Source organism: Cynocephalus volans, chromosome 1 (assembly GCF_027409185.1).
Source record: "Cynocephalus volans isolate mCynVol1 chromosome 1, mCynVol1.pri, whole genome shotgun sequence".
In the NCBI taxonomy this organism is placed as follows: Eukaryota; Metazoa; Chordata; class Mammalia; order Dermoptera; family Cynocephalidae; genus Cynocephalus; species Cynocephalus volans.
In genome coordinates this window covers 67,936,264-67,955,954 of record NC_084460.1, presented here as the reverse complement: position 1 = coordinate 67,955,954, position 19,691 = coordinate 67,936,264, and the positions used below count along the sequence as shown (strand labels likewise).

Here is a 19,691-nt window from a genome sequence, read left to right as displayed (position 1 = left end):
CCAGAGAATGCGTGTCTTAATTAGAATATCAACAGCAGATGGAATTGGAGAGACAAAGGGGGAAGGTGGGCAAAATGTTCACAGCAGATGTGAAGGCTGAAGAGAGAAGACAGAATCAGGTGCTAAAAGAAATTGCCGCATGTCTGGACTATGAAACACAAGGAAAGAAGTGATGAGAAATGATCAGAAGAAGACAGCCATGTTAGATCATGCAGGACTGTGGGTCACATGAAATAATTTGGAATAAGAATAAAGGTGGTCAGCAGAGGCATTTAAAGTTAGGGTGATCCTAATATTTGGGGATTAGGAGACTCTTTTGCTTGCAGCATAGAAGATGGATGCAGCAGCAGATGGGAAGTGGTGAGGTGATTCAGATAGACACAGTGGTGGGGAAAGATGGTGGACAATGAACAATGGAAACCTGAACCAGAGAGCAATGTGGAATATTTGGGCATGTAGCTGAAACTGTAGACAGATCTTGTGTGGTGTATTTTGGGGGAGAGAGGAGTGGGTGACAGTATATATATTAGACTATATAAACTCTTTGAATAGTCTTGAAAACAATATTTTTAGTAAAGTATATCACTCATGGGAAACCATGAGATTGACAGTTCACAGATTTGTTGCTAGCTTCTAATCTAAGATTCCATGATGTCATAAAAATATAAAACTGTAAGAAATACTAACCGTAATCTAACCCTATTCCCTTTTTTTTCAATAAGGTTTAATACATTGTTTAAGATTTTAGAGCTGGTTGGTGTTGAAATGGGATGCACAGAACCTTCGCCAATGCAGGTAGTATATAAAAAGTGGCTATAGTATCTCCTTCATTTCAAAACTAGAAAGGAGATCTGGCAGATACTTTCAGATATTTCTTCAGTCTTTGAGAAATACAAGGTGATATGGAACAACATGGAAGGAAATGACCACACTGCTTTGGGTATAGTTGTGAGGAATAAATTGAATTTTTGTAAATCTTGTTATAATTGTTTTTGGCACACTGTGCACTTATTAACAACAACAACAAAGTGTGAAAGAAAGGAGGGGGTTAGCAGGCTTTGATGAACTGGGGAACACTCATAACCTGCAATAGAAGCATAAACGAAGGGCGGGACATTCAGTGAAAAAGGATATCAGGGAAGAAAAGAATACCCAGGAATGTGTGGACCTCTACAACTCTCCAAAAAAGATTATACACACAACAGGGCAAACCAAAGACCATTGTTTAGAGCAAATAGGTCAGGATATCTAGACAGGCTACAGGACTTCCCTAGGTGACATTACAGTGTGGTGGGGCATGAAGTCCTGAGCAAGAAAACATGCACTTATGTCACCCTCATGAACATTGTGGCCAGCTAGAGCAGAAATTGGTTGAAAAGAACTTGGCCAACTAGAGCAAAAATTAAGTGAAAGGCTACCACAGCTGTAACAAATGCCTACGCTTCACCATGCTTCACAGACAGAGCAACTTTCTGCTAACTGAACATGGAAGACCATGCTGAGTGACAAAAATATGAACCATGAATCCTAGTTTACCCATGACCAATGTTCATGACTCTCAAGCGTGAATGTTGGTGAGGGAGTGTTTTAAACAACAGACCAAAGTGCATGCTCCTTGTTACCCAAATTGCTCATCAGCCTCTCCTCTCATACTTTTTTTTTAGCAAATAGTTTGTCTAGGGAAATGTTTTCTTTTAAAGAGTGAGAAAGGTAAAGTTTAAGCAGGGGCCCTCTGCAGAGCAGAAAGAATCACAAGATACTATAGCTTGGCTGGTAACCTGCACCGTGGTCACTCGCTCTCATGGTCCTGTAGAAGACCTTGGCACTTCTAAAAGCTTAATATCCATCCTCTTGTGTGATCATTAACTACTTCTCCTAGTACCTAGACTTCCAGTCCACACCCAAGAAGATCTGCAGGTCTTTATCCTTATCACCGTTTCTTGTCAGTATCCTTTTGTCCTCACATAGCCATTGTATTGGTCAGTGTTCTCCAGAGAAACAGAACCAAAAGAATATATACATGTAGGTATAGAAGAAGAGTTTTATTATGGGAATCAGCTTAAACAATTATGGAGGCATAGAAGTCTTACCATCTGCTGGGCCACAAAATCCCATTCCAGTCCAAGGCCAAATGCCCAAAAACCAGGGGTGGAAGGGAGTGCAGTAGTGTAAGTTCAGAGTTTCAGGAATACCCATGTCCAAGATCAGAAGTACATGTATGTACCAGCTCAAGAAGAGAGAGTGAGTATTCACCCTTGCTCCACCATTTTGTTCTATTTCAATCCTCAACAAATTGGATGATGTCTACCTACAGTGGTGACAAAGGATGTTCTTTACTCAGTCTACTGATTCAAATAATGTTTGGCCAGCTATCTGGGTATCCTCTAGCTCAGTCAAGTTGACACATAAAATTAACCATCACAGTCATAAAGCTGACAGACTAAATTTCACTAAAATGTAAACAATATTCAGTATTTTTACAGTATTTTGGGGACATATTTACCAACAGGAAGGAGCAACAGACTATTTCTTTTTAACAATTCTGAATACATGCGAGTGGCATAATTTCAAAGTCAGTTAGAAAAAGTATATCATTCAGTGTAAAAATGATTCAGTCTTGACCTAAAGAAAGAGTTGTATATCATAGAAGAATAGTGACTGTGCAGACATGGCTTCACGCAGTTGTTTTTAAATATTGTATCTTTTATTTAAACTCTTGTTTTAGGGCCGAGCCTGTGGCGCACTCGGGAGAGTGCGGCGCTGGGAGCGCGGCGACGCTCCCGCCGCGGGTTCAGGTCCTATATAGGACTGGCCGGTGCACTCACTGGCTGAGTGCCGGTCACGAAAAAGATTAAAAAAAATAAACAAAACAAACAAATAAACTCTTGTTTTAGTTTTCTGGGGCTACCATAACAAAACAGCACAGACTGGGTGGCTTAGACAATAGGAATTAATTTTCTCATAGTTCTCAAGGCTGGAAGTCTGAGATAAAGATGTCAACAGGCTGGTTTCTCTTGAGGCCTCTCTCCTTGGCTTGTAGTTGGCTGCCTTCTTTGCTCTGTCCTAACATGGTCTTTCCTCTGTTGGAACACATCCCAGGCGTCTCATCCTCTTCTTTTAAGGACACCAATTAAATTGAATTAGGGCCCACACTAATGGCCTCATTTAAACTGAATCACCACTGTAAAAGCCCTATCCACAAATACAATCACACTCTCAGGTACTGGGAGTGAGGGTTTTAACGTATGAATTTGGGGTGGACACAATTCAGCCGATATAACTATCAATAATTTTTGAATAGCAGTTAAATTAGTATTGTATTCCCATGTAAATATTTGCTATGCAGATATCTGTGTTGTCAATTTTGGGCAGAGCCATATGCTTGATGTTATCTTACAAAAATGGAATGTCTAATAAGAACACATGCTTTAATAAATGATCACAATGCTGTAGAGGTGACCTAGTGATGTATCTGTGGACAGAGCCAAAATTCTTCCGGAAGTAATTTGGGGCCTGCTCTAACGCACAGATAATTAGATAATCCAGTGCCCAAATGTTGTGCCTAATGATAGAGCTAAATTGAAAAAAAATTAGCCTAGAAAAATGTTTAAATTATGCATAGCTAAATGCCCATTTCAATCATAAAACACTCTTAATAAAGTAGAAACTATATTTATCTATGAACTTCCTGTTGCTAAGGGAAAGCAGTGTGAAATACACTTGCAGAAAGTATTGAGTGTATGTGCTTTCTAGGGCTGCTAACAGTAGGCCCATTAAATGCTAACAAAAATGGATACTTTCATTTTGTTATAGTTAATATTTCCTTAGAAAAAAGGTGTTAACAGGCAAGTAATTTATTAAACCTATTCTCCAGTTACTAAAATTAAAATTGGCTTTTTTTTTTTTTTCTGGAATATTCACCTCTTCCTGTTCTTTACAGCCTGCCATCCAAAGTGTTTTCAAGCCACGAATACAAATCCATTGGAAGTTAACAAGTTAAATAGTACCTGTAAATTGTCTTCCAGTCCATCAAGTGATGCCTTGAATCTACCTGATTTTTATGGCAGAATTAAGAAAGAACAGAGAAGTAACAAAATGGTGTTGATTTATAATACTCTCGAGCATTTTCTTCTTTTTTACCCTAATCTGATATTTTATCTACCTATATGAAGAACGTTCTACTAATACTGATTATTTGCCTAAAATAGAATAGAATTTCATTTTATTTACCTTTGACATTTTAACTGCCAACTTATTCCCAGAAGAATTTAAAGAAACTTATTTCTGTTTATTTGTTTGTTTTCTGAAAACTAAATACAAGTAACAAAATATTTAAACACTGTAATGGCTAACAATGACAAAGATATTTAAATGATTTTATGTTTGAGAGACATTTTTGTTTTCATTGGAATGGTATTTTTGGTAGGGATTAAATTTCATTTCCAATTCTGCTAACATTTTGTGGCAAGTGTTGTGAATTGTCTATATAAAGTACCACTAAAAAAAAAAAAAAAAAAAAAAAAAAATCAAACTATTTTCCTTGTTCCTCTCCAGGGTCTGGGAAGCTCTGATAATACTTTTCCAGGATCCTTCAGAGGTAGGAAGGGCCAGGAATGGCCATTATAGACAAAGATATGTAAACAGAAATCACTACATAGGGCCTCTGGAAATGTTTTTGGAAAAAAAAAAAAAAAAAAAACCCTGGGGAGGAACCTTAAATGCATATTCTTAAGTGAAAAAAGGCAATCTGAAAAGATGACATACTGTGTGATTCCAACCATATGACACTCTGGAAAAGGCAAAATGAGGGGGATGGTAAAAAGATCAATGGTTGCCAGAGGTTGTGGGGAGGGAAAGATGAATAGGCAGAACACAGAGGATTTTTAGGGCAGTGAAACTGCTCTGCGTGATACTACAAATTTGGATACATTGGACACATTTCATTATACATTTGTCCAGACCCATAGAATGTACAACACCAAGAGTAAGCCTTAATGTGATCTATGGACTCTGAGTGACAGCGATGTGTCAGTGTAGGTCCATCAATTATAACAAATGCTCTGCCCTGGTGCAGATGTTGATAATGGGAAAGACTATGCATGTGTGGGGCAAGGGGCATATGGGAACTCTCTGCTTGATTTTGCTGTGAACCTAAAGCTATTCCAAAAAAGAAAATGAAGCCTTATGCAGGAGAATGAAACTAGATCCATACCTCTCACCGTATACTAAAATCAACTCAAAATGGATTAAGGATTTAAATATACACCCTGAAACAATAAAACTTCTTAAAGAAAACATAGGAGAAACACTTCAGGAAATAGGACTGGGCACAGACTTCATGAATACGACCCCAAAAGCACGGGCAACCAAAGGAAAAATAAACAAATGGGATTATATCAAACTAAAAAGCTTCTGCACAGCAAAAGAAACAATTAACAGAGTTAAAAGACAACCAACAGAGTGGGAGAAAATATTTGCAAAACATACATCTGACAAAGGATTAATATCCAGAATATACAAGGAACTCAAACAACTTTACAAGAAGAAAACAAGCAACCCAATTAAAAAATGGGCAAAAGAGCTAAGTAGGCATTTCTCTAAGCAAGATATACAAATGGCCAACAGACATATGAAAAAATGCTCAACATCACTCAGCATCCGGGAAATGCAAATCAAAACCACACTGAGATACCATCTAACCCCAGTTAGGATGGCTAAAATCCAAAAGACTCTGAACGATAAATGCTGGCGAGGTTGCGGAGAAAAAGGAACTCTCATACATTGTTGGTGGGACTGCAAAATGGTGCAGCCTCTATGGAAAATGGTATGGAGGTTCCTCAAACAATTGCAGATAGATCTACCATACGACCCAGCTATCCCACTGTTGGGAATATACCCAGAGGAATGGAAATCATCAAGTCGAAGGTATACCTGTTCCCCAATGTTCATCGCAGCACTCTTTACAATAGCCAAGAGTTGGAACCAGCCCAAATGCCCATCCTCAGATGAGTGGATACGGAAAATGTGGTACATCTACACAGTGGAATACTACTCAGCTATAAAAACGAATGAAATACTGCCATTTGCAACAACATGGATGGACCTTGAGAGAATTATATTAAGTGAAACAAGTCAGGCACAGAAAGAGAAATACCACATGTTCTCACTTATTGGTGGGAGCTAAAAATTAATATATAAATTCACAAACACACACACACACACAAAAAAAAAAAAAACGGGGGGGGAAGAAGATATAACAACCACAATTACTTGAAGTTGATACGACAAGCAAACAGAAAGGACATTGTTGTGGGGGAGGGGAGGAGGGAGAAGGGAGGGAGGTTTTGGTGATGGGGAGCAATAATCAGCCACAATGTATATCGACAAAATAAAATTAAAAAAAAAAAAAAAGAAGTAAGCAGAGGAGGCTCCGAGCTGAAGAAATAGATGTCGAGAGTTCCCAGCATTAAAACTGAAGTTTACTGAGAAAAACAAACAAACAACAACAAAAAAAAAAAAAAAAAAAGAAAAAGAAAAAGCATTACAGGAAAATAAATATGCAAATAATTAAATAAATAAATAAATAAGAAATTAATAAATAAATAACTAACCCAGCTGCCCTGTGGGGACATAGGCCCTCCACTTTCTTCTTACCTGGAGGTCCCGCAGCTACTTTGCATCATGAAACTACAGCCCTAAGATGCTAGCCAGCATGTCCAGGGAGATGGAAAGTAAAAATGAGCAATCTGGGCTCTCATTGACCTAACCCTGCTGCCTGTCTTGCACCTCCTGCCCCCACATTTCTTGACATTTGAGGAAAACAGAGAACTCTTATTTGTTCAGGCCAGTCTTCATAGACTTGTTGCTATTGCTAGCAGCCAAATGCAATCCTGATAACTGCAAAAAATCAAATTCAGAATTTTAAAGACATGTTTCTTTACTGTGATCTGTGAGGAACAGAATTGTTTAGCTTGTGAGATTACTTAGCTGTTTTTGTACTAGTATAGTTTATTGTTTTACTTATTGCATACCTTGAATAACTGAATTATTTCCATGTGATTATTTTTGAGTAGAAATGTATAATAAATTCACTTTGGTGTCTTTCTTTATGCATAAATCTTTGATTTAGTCCGAATTAAGGACTATGATGTAAAAATTACTTAGGTTTCCTCTTTGATAAACCATGGGTTACATGTTTATTTATCAAATATTTATTACCAGAAGTCAATGAACAGTCTAAATATGTCATTTTTTAAAAAAAGGAATTCCTCTCTATATCTGGATTCTAGTGCTCACATAGTCTAGGAAAGGATATGTTTCTTGGAAAAAAGGGGGAAGGGAATTTTGGTTAACGCTCCGTCTCATCGCCACCACGTTGCTCACTGTTATACCCCGGGGTCCACTGGAAAGAGGCTGCTTCTAGGTGCTGCACCTCGGTGGATTGCTAGGTCTCCTCGTCATGAGAGCGACAGCTTCTCATCTCTTCTGCCTATGACTCGGGACTTCCTCATGTCCTAAATTAGGTCCTGTCCTGTCTGACAGCTATGTATTCCTTTCTTTCCCAGTGGTTTTCTTCACAGTGTAGCTTAATGGTTCTTTTGAAAATGCTAGGTAGTTTAGACCCCAAATTTCTGATTGATCAGGGTGAAGTACCTTCAATTATTCTAATGTGTAGACAAAATGATTGGGACAGTCAGAATGCACAGGCCAAGACCCAAGAGGAGTCTGCTTACCTTTACTGGAAATAATGCCTCGTTCTTTTAACATGCATAGTTGATCTCTCATTCCCAGAATTTATTATCAACAGGAAAAAAATAGAATAATCCAGAGGAATCTTAAAAATTCTCAACTGTTGCATTCTATTATAATACCACATAGGTGAATGATTTAAGTAACAACCTTAATGGAAGTTCTTGGGTAAATTTGAAGGGTTTTTTTCCTTTCCTTTTTGAGTTGTTTCATCCTAAAATCAAGGGACCAGTAATGCTGAGTGTTGGCTAAGAGGATGGAAATTAAGATTGAAAAGAAGTAGAAAGTCCTGAAGAGAATGCCTCATTGATGAACAAGGGACGTGTGGCAGCCCTGGAATCTGAGAATGAGAGTCTCCACCGGGTGTTGCCCGTGGCCGAGTTGCTCACTGAAACACAGCCTAGCCTCAGCGTAAGCCTGACTGCTACGTCTCCAGTGCAAACTATCTTTGCATCAGCTGCAGAATAAGCACTCTGGGCTGGACACAAAGTAGGGAAAAGTTCAGAGCACAGTGTCCTTTTAGCTGTTTATTCTTATATTGAGGTTGTTTTAGGCTTGGTAATCATTTCAGAATATCTTCTATGAGATCTCACCACAAGCCTTATGATGGCCATTCAGTAGTCTATTTAAATTACTAGGATATGGACTTCTTGAAGATAAAAAATTATTCTCGGTCCTAGTACTCTGGTAAATAAGAGGTGCTTTACAAATATTTTGAAGAGGATCAGAGAGAATAATACACCCAAGTTTCCATGGTTAATAAATTAAAGACCTGTGACTTGAGCCTAAATTCTCTGTCTGATATCCTTTTCTCTAAAACACATTGCCTACCAATCACAAATAAATGAGTTGATAGAAGTTAAAATCTTCATGATAACTTGTTTAGAACTGGAGTTCCAGGCAGCAAAAAAGCTAAAATCCATAGAGAAAGCAGGTATGCTTCATTTTCTGGTGGCATTTAAGTATCTTCTCTTCAATCGTTGTTATGCTGTGATGTTTCACTGTAAATTAGGAAATAATCGATAGTTTTATCTGGTTCATATAGCAATTACAGCATGGATTATAATAAAGAATGATGAAAGAATAAAATGCAAATCTTTATCATGGCCATGCATGGTCTAGTCCTTGACCGTTTCGTTGTCCTTGTGTCCTCATTGTCCAGAATTGGACAATGGCTCTCCCACTGGACAGTGGCTATACTTGACCTATTTGCTGTTATTCAACCCTGCCAAGTGTGTTCCTCTCTCACCCTGTGCACTTGCTGTGGTTTGCTGCACATAAAATGTTCTCCCTTTTTACACATGGTGTCTTCTCCCAGTTCAATATGCAAAGCTTGCATGTTGCAACTTTTGGGGGACCTTCCCAGGCTATCTCATCTAAATTAGAAACTCTCAACACTCTCCATTCCCTCTTCCGATGCTCTCTCTTTCTACAATGCATTCATCACCATCTGACATAGTTTTTACTTTTTCTTTTTCTTTTTTTTTTTTTGTACTGACTTTTCTCAACTGAAAGCTCCATGAGGGCAGGGACTTGGTCTTTCCACCTGTTACTTAGGCACTGCAGCTAGAACAAATCAGTGGTGCTGAAAAATATTTGTCACAGACTGAAAAATTAGGCCAGGGCCAGGAACTCTTTGTAGGGTAAAAAATAAAAACAAGCAAACAAAAAAAACTAGACAATGTATTAACTAGAAATTATGTGGCTAAGCCTGGTCAGATACCTTAGAAGTTCCCTTTAAATGACTAAGCAATACCAGTCATACACTCTACCATGTAATGAGGGTAGAATCAATTAAAATCAACCCAGATTTGATTAGTTTTGTAATCCAGCTCTGTAAGAGAGCTACCTATAAATCCCAGAGAAGGGGGGGACAGTTTGGACTCTGGGGATTCATAGAGACTTTAGCAAAGAGAGATGTCATATAAAGGGAAGGAAGTGGTAACTCAGGTGAAAATAGCAGAGTGAGAGAAAAATCTTGGGGTGTCCAGGTTACTTCTGAATGGGAGTCTCCTGGACGGTGTGGCAGAAATGGAGGATGCAGATGGGTGAAGGGTGAAAAATGCGTGCTGATGCTTTGAATGGTATCTTAGATACGAAGAGGCACTTGATAGGTAGTCCTCCCTGCCATTGTGCTGTGAGCAATGGGCTGGAGAAGGCTGGGCCACTCCCTAGAAAGTCAAGGAGAAGATAAAGAAGTGAGAGTCAAAAACAGAGAGACCCCAGTAAGTCGAAAATCATGTGGATAAACAGAGTCTGATAAGGGATCTGAAGCCAAGATATTTGGCTATGCAAAGGAATCTAAGGAAACTTAGGTATTACTAAAACAAGACAGCTGCAAAGATATATGGGAAAATGAATAGTAATAGTTCTTAATTAGTGAGCAGCCTTACAGAGACACCATGTGCCACACCATGCAGCAAGTACCAATGAGAGCAACTAGGTGGTGTGGATCAGGAGGCTTGGGTTAACTTGAATGAAATTGTCTTTTGTAGATCAAAAACTATCAAATGATTGGTAAGCTAGGCCCTGTCCGTGGCTCACTCGGGAGAGTGCGGCGCTGGGAGCGCAGCGGTGCTCCCGCCATGGGTTCGGATCCTATATAGGGATGGCGGGTGCGCTCACTGGCTGAGCGTGGTGCGACGGACACCAAGCCAAGGGTTGCGATCCCCTTACCGGTCACAACAATAAAAAAAATGATTGGTAAGCTTATATGGTTCATGTTAATATTTTTAATAACATTTCTCAGAAATTTGCCTGATAAGTTCTCTATGGTTGTCTATTTACACAGTTCCTGTAATATGTTTTCTAGTATTTAGTCCGATAGTGATATCCCACATATGCAAACATTTTATTTTCTCCAGAATGACCATGAGAGAATGCAAGAAGTAAAAATTGCCATGTCAGACTCAATTGTGAAAGCGTTATGTTCATTTTCATGTTATCAAATAGTGATATGTCAGTAAAAAGTGCTCAGAAACATTAAATGAAAAAACAGTAAATCCAATTATTGATTTATTATAAAAAATATAGTCATAGCATGAAATATCAATTGAAAATAAAGTATACTAGAGGTGAATGTTAAACATGTATCATTCTGATATGAATGTATATAGACAAACTATTAAATTATCATTCAAAAAAAAGTAAACATAGAAAGTTGAAAATGAAATTGTATTTTTGGTACTTTTAAAGGTGATCATCAAAGAAAAAACACAACAATAGGACCATCATTGAGCCCTCAGTGGACTTTTGCACAAATATTCACAGCTGCTGAAAAAGCAATATCAGAGAAGTAGTGAGGAAATAATTTTAACCTAATATTCTTCTTAGGCCCCTTCTTATCAAATATCATTTATAGTTTGATAGTATGAAAGAGGTATATTTTTTTTCCTCTAGGGGCCTAAGTCTTTTAATTAATAACAAATTATAGTGTTCATTTCAAAGAAAACATGTCAAGGCGGTTTCTGACATCTTGCATTTCATTATAGGTGGAAGGAGGTTTGATGCACTTGCTGTATCAGTGTAAAAATGATCTGATTCATCTGGCACTTGTATTACTTGTTCAGAAAATAGGTGAAGTGGAGGCAGCGATTCCCAGCTGAGGGTGATATGACCCTCAAGTGAAATTTCAAAGTCTGTATGGATTTTGTCGCAGTAATTTGGGGCAATGAGGACATTTAGTGTGTAGGAGGTCAAGAATGCAAAATTTCTCAAAAAAGCTCTCCCAGATGAAGCTTCACTGACATAACCATAGAATATGTTCATATTTCTTCCATGACTGAAAATAAAACTGTGTGAAATACACAAAACTACTGATTTTGGAACATATCACTTCAGTAGTCACTAGTCTGTGGCTCACACCTCATAAAGAATGTGTCAGACACAGGTTCTGCTGGAGGCCAGCAGTAGCCTTGCATTTGGCTAAATAAACATCAGCATCTTTGGTGGAATCCAGTGACCACAGCACTCTTTTGAAACTCAGCATGAGAAGCAGAAAGACCTTTGCCTGCATCCGCACCACGTGTCTTAACTGTAATCACTTTATTTCTGAAAACTATGCAAAGTTAAGAATTCCCTGCCTCATAGGAAATAGTATTATCCAACAATGCCATAACTTATTTCACTATAAGAAGAAATTATAAACTTTAGCATCACAGATGCAGAAAGAAACTTCTAAGGTTTGCTAATCATCGTAGCAGTAGCTAGTATTTCCAGTGCAATATGCCTGCTACTTGCATGAATTGTTTTGTTTAATTCTCACAGCCACCCGTTGAGGTAGGAAGCAGTAAGCTGATGATGTGAAAACTGAGGCTTTATGAGACTGAACTGATCACAGTGGCCCAGTGAAGACTGGGGGATTCAAAAATCACACCTGGCACCTGCCTCTTGCCCAAGCGCCCACACCAAACAAGAGCTCTTTTCTGCTATTAACCATGCAGGGCTCTGAATTTACTTCGTCTATTTCAGTGACAGATGCTCAGTTTCATCTCAAGTGTTAAATTAGGTAAATCCATTTCCAGCTCTGCTCAACTAAAGTTCAACAACTTCAACTCCAAGGTCTATCCTTAATAAAAGGTGTTCTCCACGGCTGTCTTTGGCTGTGTTGCATCAGTAACATTTCTTGCTTCCACAGAGCTGATGCTGTGAGAATCATCTCTGTTTGATAGCCTCAGGCATGACATTAGCAGAGCACACTAAACCTCAACCAAATACCTGCATATTTTTTGTGCTATTGTGCTTAAGAAAACATAAAAGCAGTGATATCTTGTGTGTTGAGTCTTGAATCCACTGCAATATTATATGCTGATTTTACTTCTTTGATATTTCCAAACACTTGGAAGTGAAGTTTCTCCTATTAAGTGAAATATACCATCTCTGGAGCAATCTCTGAGTGTGTTTCTTCCCTACACAGTTCCCAGAAATTCAGTCCTGAATACCCAGTCCTGAGTTGCTTCTACAACATTCCAAAAAATGAGAGTTTGATTGGAAAGTGGTCGGGTTGCTAATAAAACATAAATTCAAATTTGCTCTTGGCCTGTGCAAGATAACAAAGTGAGAGCCTGTGAAGAATTTCGGAAGGAAAAGGAATGCATTTTTGAGATATGTTCATGGAAAACATACTGTATCTCTCGGAGCTCGCCCCTCTCCTGCCTCCACTCCACCAGCGCCGTGGATTGCTCTTTTCAGCCTGCGCTCAGATGACATCAGGTCTCATCCCCGCAAGGCTTTTTCGCAAACAGGAAGCCCGAGGACACCCTGCACAGGCGGGCCCCCTCTTCTCCACACCACCTCTGCTGCTGTCTACTGCCCCGCAGGCCACCCTGGGCTTGTCTCTCTCAGAAGGGCTGATTTCAGTCTTCCTTCTGGGCATTTACACTATCTGTTTCCTCCATTCATCTCTCTGTTCCTCTTTGCATTCCTTTATTCAAATTACCTATCATTACATGAATCACATTCATTTTTTAATATTTTTTAAAATTTCCCTTCATATAATGTAAGACCTATGAGTGCAAGAATTTTTTCCTGTTTACCCGCTAACCCTAGAAAAGGATCCGACACACAATCGGCTCTCAAAAAATACGTTTTTTAATGATTAAATAAATAACATATTTTAGTTAATACATTCTGCACAGTAAACATTTGAGACAGCAAAATTTGAAATATACTTACAGGTTTGGCATATTTATCCATATTTCATTATACTGTTGTTTCAATAAAAAGAGGTTTGATTCTACATGTTTTCTGTTCATCTGAAAACTATGAATATATCCATTTTGTTCCATAGATGAGTTTTAATACTTATTCAAATAGATTATATTGATTTAAGTATTCAGTAGGGAATAAACAATCTAATTGGTATTGTTGATAGTAAACAGCACATAGATTAAGACAAAACTGGTGTTTACATTTTATTAGTAGCGGTTGCAGATGGAAGACTGGAAGTACCAGGGAGAGGCACCTATTAATTGCAACATGTGCAGCCTCAGCTTTATCTGTGTGGCCATGTGTATCCTTGAAAAGACAATACATTAAATACCTTTCCCTCAAGTTTACACTTTTTCCCTGGCTTTTGTAATTAAATGTTAGACAAATCGAGTATCGTTTTGGAACTGTTTACAGAAACAATGTTTAGACCAGCAATAAGAAACCACTGGTCATTTTCTTCTAAATATTGGTGTTAAAAATATTCATTATCTGATTTTTTTAATGGTTTATTTGTTTTTCCCATTTTCAGAAATTGAAAAGGGAGGATGTGGGGACCCTGGCATTCCTGCCTATGGGAAGCGGACTGGCAGCAGTTTTCTCCATGGAGATACGCTCACCTTTGAATGCCAGGCAGCCTTTGAGTTGGTGGGCGAGAGAGTTATCACCTGTCAGCAGAACAATCAGTGGTCTGGCAACAAGCCCAGCTGCGTATGTGAGTGCCTGCCTCGACGAGGACCCCGCCCTGTCCTGCACCTGCCCAGAGAGGGGAGACGGAGAGACAGAGAGACAGAGAGACAGAGACAGAGAGACAGAGAGACAGAGAGCATCTGCTTAGGGAGGGCAGCCTTCGGAGTAGCTCCGGAGTGCTTCGTTCACCAGAAACACGCAAGGGCATTCTCAGACACCAACTTGCCTGCTCTCTTTACCTAATTAAAACTAATTCATGATTTTATTACATCTGTTTACTAGATAAAATGTAGTGGAACATTTTCTGCTAGAAAGAATGGAACATATACCATTGTTTCCATCAAAAGCTTATGATGATGTACTATATCAGACATCAGGACGGCAAAGGAGTCTTTTTATGACTTAATCATGTTGTATAACACTTAAACACAAGTTGTTCCCCAGTGTGAGCTTGGGCTGTAGCTTGGGTTTGAAATTCAGTTGAAGAACCATATGCTTCCTCATAAGTATAATATTGTAACAAGTAAAAAAGGTTTTATAGCCAATATAAAAAGGAGACATTTTTATTTGTAAGTAAATAGAGCAAAAGCTGGAAATTATGTGGAATGAGAGGCAAAACTTCACCCTAAGATAAATTCAACAGTTGTTCCCTCTAAAAAAGAAAACACACACACATATATATGATTTTTAAGTACACATTCTTAAAAGTAAGTTTTCCAAAATATTTTTATATTACCCAATGAGAACATGGTATGATTTTTCCAAGTTATTTATTTATTAATCTTTACAATGTAAGTAATAAAAAATATAAATAACTTTAAAAATGCACTTTAAAAGAAATATAAGGTGAAAAGTTATCGCAGAAGAGCAGAACCTATGACATAGACATTTTCATATTAATATTTGCTCTTCTGAAGGCAGAAAGCTATAACAAGAAATTATAATATTTAGCCCACATTTTCAGCCAACTTGAAAGTATCATCTTTGAACCAAGCCTATGCTTGATTATGTATAGTTTCTGGTCATGCTATTTAAGGTAATAAATAGTTCTATTTATAATTTGGGGAAAGAAAAATCATTATGGTTCAGAATTACCAATTTAAAAATAGTTGGACTATCATAGCTATTTGCAGATGTGAATTGCCTTTCCAAGTACTTAGAAATCAGCTTTGTGTGGTAGTTCTTTGGATATGCGCAAAACTGCTTGAAAATATATTTGTGTCTTCACAGTTTCATGTTTCTTCAACTTTACGGCATCTTCTGGGATTATTCTCTCACCGAATTATCCAGAGGAATATGGTAACAACATGAACTGTGTTTGGTTGATTATATCTGAGCCAGGAAGTAGAATCCACCTCATCTTTAATGATTTTGATGTGGAGCCACAATTTGACTTCCTTGCGGTCAAAGATGATGGGATTTCTGATATAACCGTCCTCGGCACTTTTTCTGGCAACGAAGTGCCTTCCCAGCTAGCCAGTAGTGGGCACATAGTTCGCTTGGAATTTCAGTCTGATCACTCCACCACCGGCAGAGGGTTCAACATCACCTACACCAGTAAGTACACCTATACAAGCACCACTTTCAAGTTCCTCATTTTGTTTACCTACATATGAAGTCGAGTTTCAAGGCAGATACTTCAGAGGTTTTATAATCATTAAAATGAGAGTAGCAAAATTATTATATATAACCTAAAATAAAATAAACATACAACACTGTATTTAGATTAGTGTCTTGGTCACCCCTACAGTGAGGGGCTGGATCTCTCACTTCTCTTTCTTTCTGGTTTTCCATCCATCCATGCATCCATCCCTCCATCTGTCCATCATCCATCCATCCCTTTAACTATCCATTCATCCTCCTATCTTTGCATCTTTCTAAACATTCGTCCTTCTTCCATCCATCCATCCATGTGTCCATCCATTCATCCATCTATTTATCCATTCGCCCAACCATCCATCCATTCATCCTTCCTTCTATCTATCCACCCACCCTACTATGCATCCTCCGTGCAACAAAATAGTGTAGCAGAAAGAACTGAGGCACTTGAGGTCAGGAGCTGACGATTAGATTGCCAGCACTTGCATATACTTAGTGAATTTTGATAACAACTAACTTCTCTTTGCTTCAGGTTCTTCATTAGCAAAACAGATTATATATAAAAACATATATTTAAATACATTGTAGGGGGAATAAAGTGAGATAGTAATGTTAATATGAGTAACACTAAGTTATCACTTACTGTCTACTTCTCTTAGGAGCTTACTTAGAATTTTCCAGTAATTACCTCATTTAGTATTACAGTAACTCTGGGATATAGGCTTAATATTGCTTATGTTGTAAGTAAAGATAGCTAGGCTTACAGCATCAGAGTCATCTGCTCAATGTCAGCTGATAAACACAAAAGTCAGGATTCTAACCAGATATATCCTGAACCTACATACTTTACACTATCAACTGTATCCCTTCTCTCTTTTTCTAAGATCATATGACAGGTGCTTTTCAAACTGTAAAATGTTGTACAGATGATAGATTCATCTACTCGCTGTCTATCACTAGCTATTAATATTCTATTTATTTGATGTATTCACCTACCTATGAATGATATAACTACAATTTGGGATAGTAACTGCTTTATAAGCATATTCTGTTCCCTTCTTTTTTAATGCATGTAATTGATATTCAAGTATTTTCATTATAATTATTTTTTCTTTCTTTTCCTTTTCAGCATTTGGTCAAAATGAGTGCCATGATCCTGGTATTCCTATAAACGGACGTCGTTTTGGTGACAGGTTTCTACTTGGGAGCTCAGTTTCTTTCCACTGTGATGATGGTTTTGTCAAAACCCAGGGGTCTGAGTCCATCACCTGCATCCTGCAGGATGGAAATGTGGTCTGGAGCTCTACAGTTCCTCGCTGTGAAGGTGTGGTCCTCTGTCATCTTTGAAATCATGTGTCCAACAAACTGTGTTAGTTTCCTAGAGCTGCCGTAACAGAATACCACAAACCATGGCTTAAACAACAGAAATGTGTTGCCTCACAGTTGTGGAGGCTGGAAGTTTGAGTTAGCAGGGTTGTGTGAGCTGTGAGGGAGGATCTGTCCTGTGTCTGTCCCCTAGTTCCCAGTGGTTGCTGGTAATCTTTGCTCTTCCATGGCGTGTACCAGCATCACCCTGATCTCTGCCTTTGGGGTTCTCCCTGTGTGTGTGTGTCTATCTGTGTCCAAATTTTCCCTTTTTAAAGGGACATAATTATATTGGATTAGGAGTCCCCTTATTCCACTAAGAACCTCAACATTTGAATTTTGAGAGAGAAACAATTCAACCCACAACAATATAGTTTTTAGTTAATTATTCGTTACTCTCATTGTAGCCAATATAAATACTACCTAATTTTCTTCTTGATACATTTGCTCTGGTTATTTATGTAATAAAACCAGAGGAAAACAATTTAAGGAGAATGATGTTGCCTCTAATTATTACTCAATTTAAAACCATTTATGTAGGATATATACTTACATACTCCCTATCTGAATAGTCCGTGCACACTGAATTAAGAAAATATTTTTTAAAAATGTAACTCTAGTAAGTACTAAAAAACTACAAATTTAAAAACAAAAGCAAAATACCATTTTTGTTTACGTGATTGGCAAAGATTTAAACATGGTGTATTATTGGCAAAACTATGAAAAACTGGCATTTCTTGAATATGCTGTTGAGGATGTGAAATCATGGTATCATAGTGTAAATTTATATTGATAGTTTTTTTTTTTTTTGCCTTTTGAGCCATGAATTATATTTTTGGATCAATATTATAAGGAAATATTCAAGCAACTATAAAAAGATGTTTGTTCAAGAACGCTTTTTGCTTGACTTCATAACAGCAAAGAGTTGAAAACAATTAAACTTCGAACAACAGGGGATTGGTTAGAGAAATCATAAAATTGTCATAGACCAAGATAATATGCATCATTAACAGAGATTATAAGATCAAAGAGGCTCATGAACTGTTATCATGCGAAAGACCAGATGCTAAAAACATATGTGTAGTAATATACCATTTTTGAAAACATAAATATATAGGTATCTCATGATGATAAAAAAATAAAAAGATTACAACACAAAATGTTAATCATGGGTATGGCTGATTTTTTCCCTCTTTATTTTTATTGTTTCAGTTGTCTTCAGTCAACATGTGTTTCTTTTTAATAAATAAACAGAAAAGAAATATATGTCAAATATTACCTACAGTTGAGGACTACTCTCCTATCTAAAATGCCTTGATGTAACATTGCCAAACCCGTGATGTTCAAGTAGTGTAAGCAAAGCTGGAATCTAAATGCAGAGGATTAAAGCCCTGTGCAACAGCCGATAGCACAGTGGGGCAGGGTTATGCTGTCCTGCCTTATCCTGCCTCAGCCCTGCCTCCAACAGTATTCACCATTATTTTAAGGAAAAGTGTTCAACCAGGTCCTATTCATATCATTGTCTGGTGATGCTGAAAGTACAGAAAGATATTCTAGTTTCCACACTTTCATAAATTATTAATACAGTTTGGTGGACTATAAGCACCATCTAAGGGTGGAAAATTGATAAACTGAAGGGCAAGAAAACAATAGTAGAATTTTCATTTTTATTTGTTTTTATCTCCTATTTTTAACATATAGTTTTTATGTTTTATATTTTATAAAATGTTAATAGGTAGGTTTTTATCTTTTATATGTAAGTAAATATATACCACATATGGTATAATAACAGTGCATGACACCATATTTGCAAATACTGCTCTAGCCAAGAGTATGGCTATTGAATTGGAGACATGAATAATTTCCTGAGAAGGAAGTTTAAAATAAACAGTCCTCTCTAGTCTCTGTTCTCTTTTGTCCACAATTCTAGCTGTCACTTTTGTCCTTTAGTCATAACAGGCTGTTTACAGCTATATAATGAGCTGCAGGGTAAGGACATACCTCAGCACAACCAGAGGAAGAAAGGGGCATCACTGTGGCAGGTGATAAGAAGCATAAAGTCAAATGAAGGGAAAAGGTCACATTAAATATGAACAGACAATTCTTCCATTATTAGGAAGAGCCCCTCATATGAAGTTAAATGCAAAACCCAGCTGCAGTTTGTTAACAAAGAAAACCCTTAATAGAAAGAAATAGTTAATGGCAAAAGATTTTGAGAAACCCAATTACTGAGTGAGGATGAGTCTCGGAGAAGATGGGTAGATACTCTGACAATATGGATAACTAGATTCTGGGATCAATGCCCTTGCTGAAAAGTAGAAATTTGATTTTCAGAAGTAAATAGATTTAGTAGGATAAAAATCTAATGGCAATGAAGAAGTAATTCAAAAATAAAAATAAAAAACAATTTAAGATGTGCATAATTTCACATCTCTTATAGATACTCATGTTTATTGTTTTTCTCAAGGATTATTTTTTAAAGTCAATTATATGATTATCCATAAGTGAACCTTAACAAAGTAAAATAAGTATAGGCCAGAAGCACTGATAATAGTCCAGTTTAAGTTTAAATATATGATAAA

The 19,691-nt window shown here is 37.5% G+C and overlaps 1 protein-coding gene across 1 annotated transcript in view; it reads left to right on the top strand.

The window, feature by feature from the left end:
- The window catches only part of CSMD1 (CUB and Sushi multiple domains 1), a 1,614,989-nt gene that overhangs the window by 1,169,853 nt on the left and 425,445 nt on the right, over positions 1-19,691 (top strand). Inside the window, exons 13-15 of the mRNA XM_063099815.1 lie at positions 13,988-14,170; positions 15,376-15,702; positions 16,874-17,068. Coding sequence (XP_062955885.1) covers positions 13,988-14,170; positions 15,376-15,702; positions 16,874-17,068 — 705 coding nt within the window. The remainder of the gene's footprint in view (positions 1-13,987; positions 14,171-15,375; positions 15,703-16,873; positions 17,069-19,691) is intronic.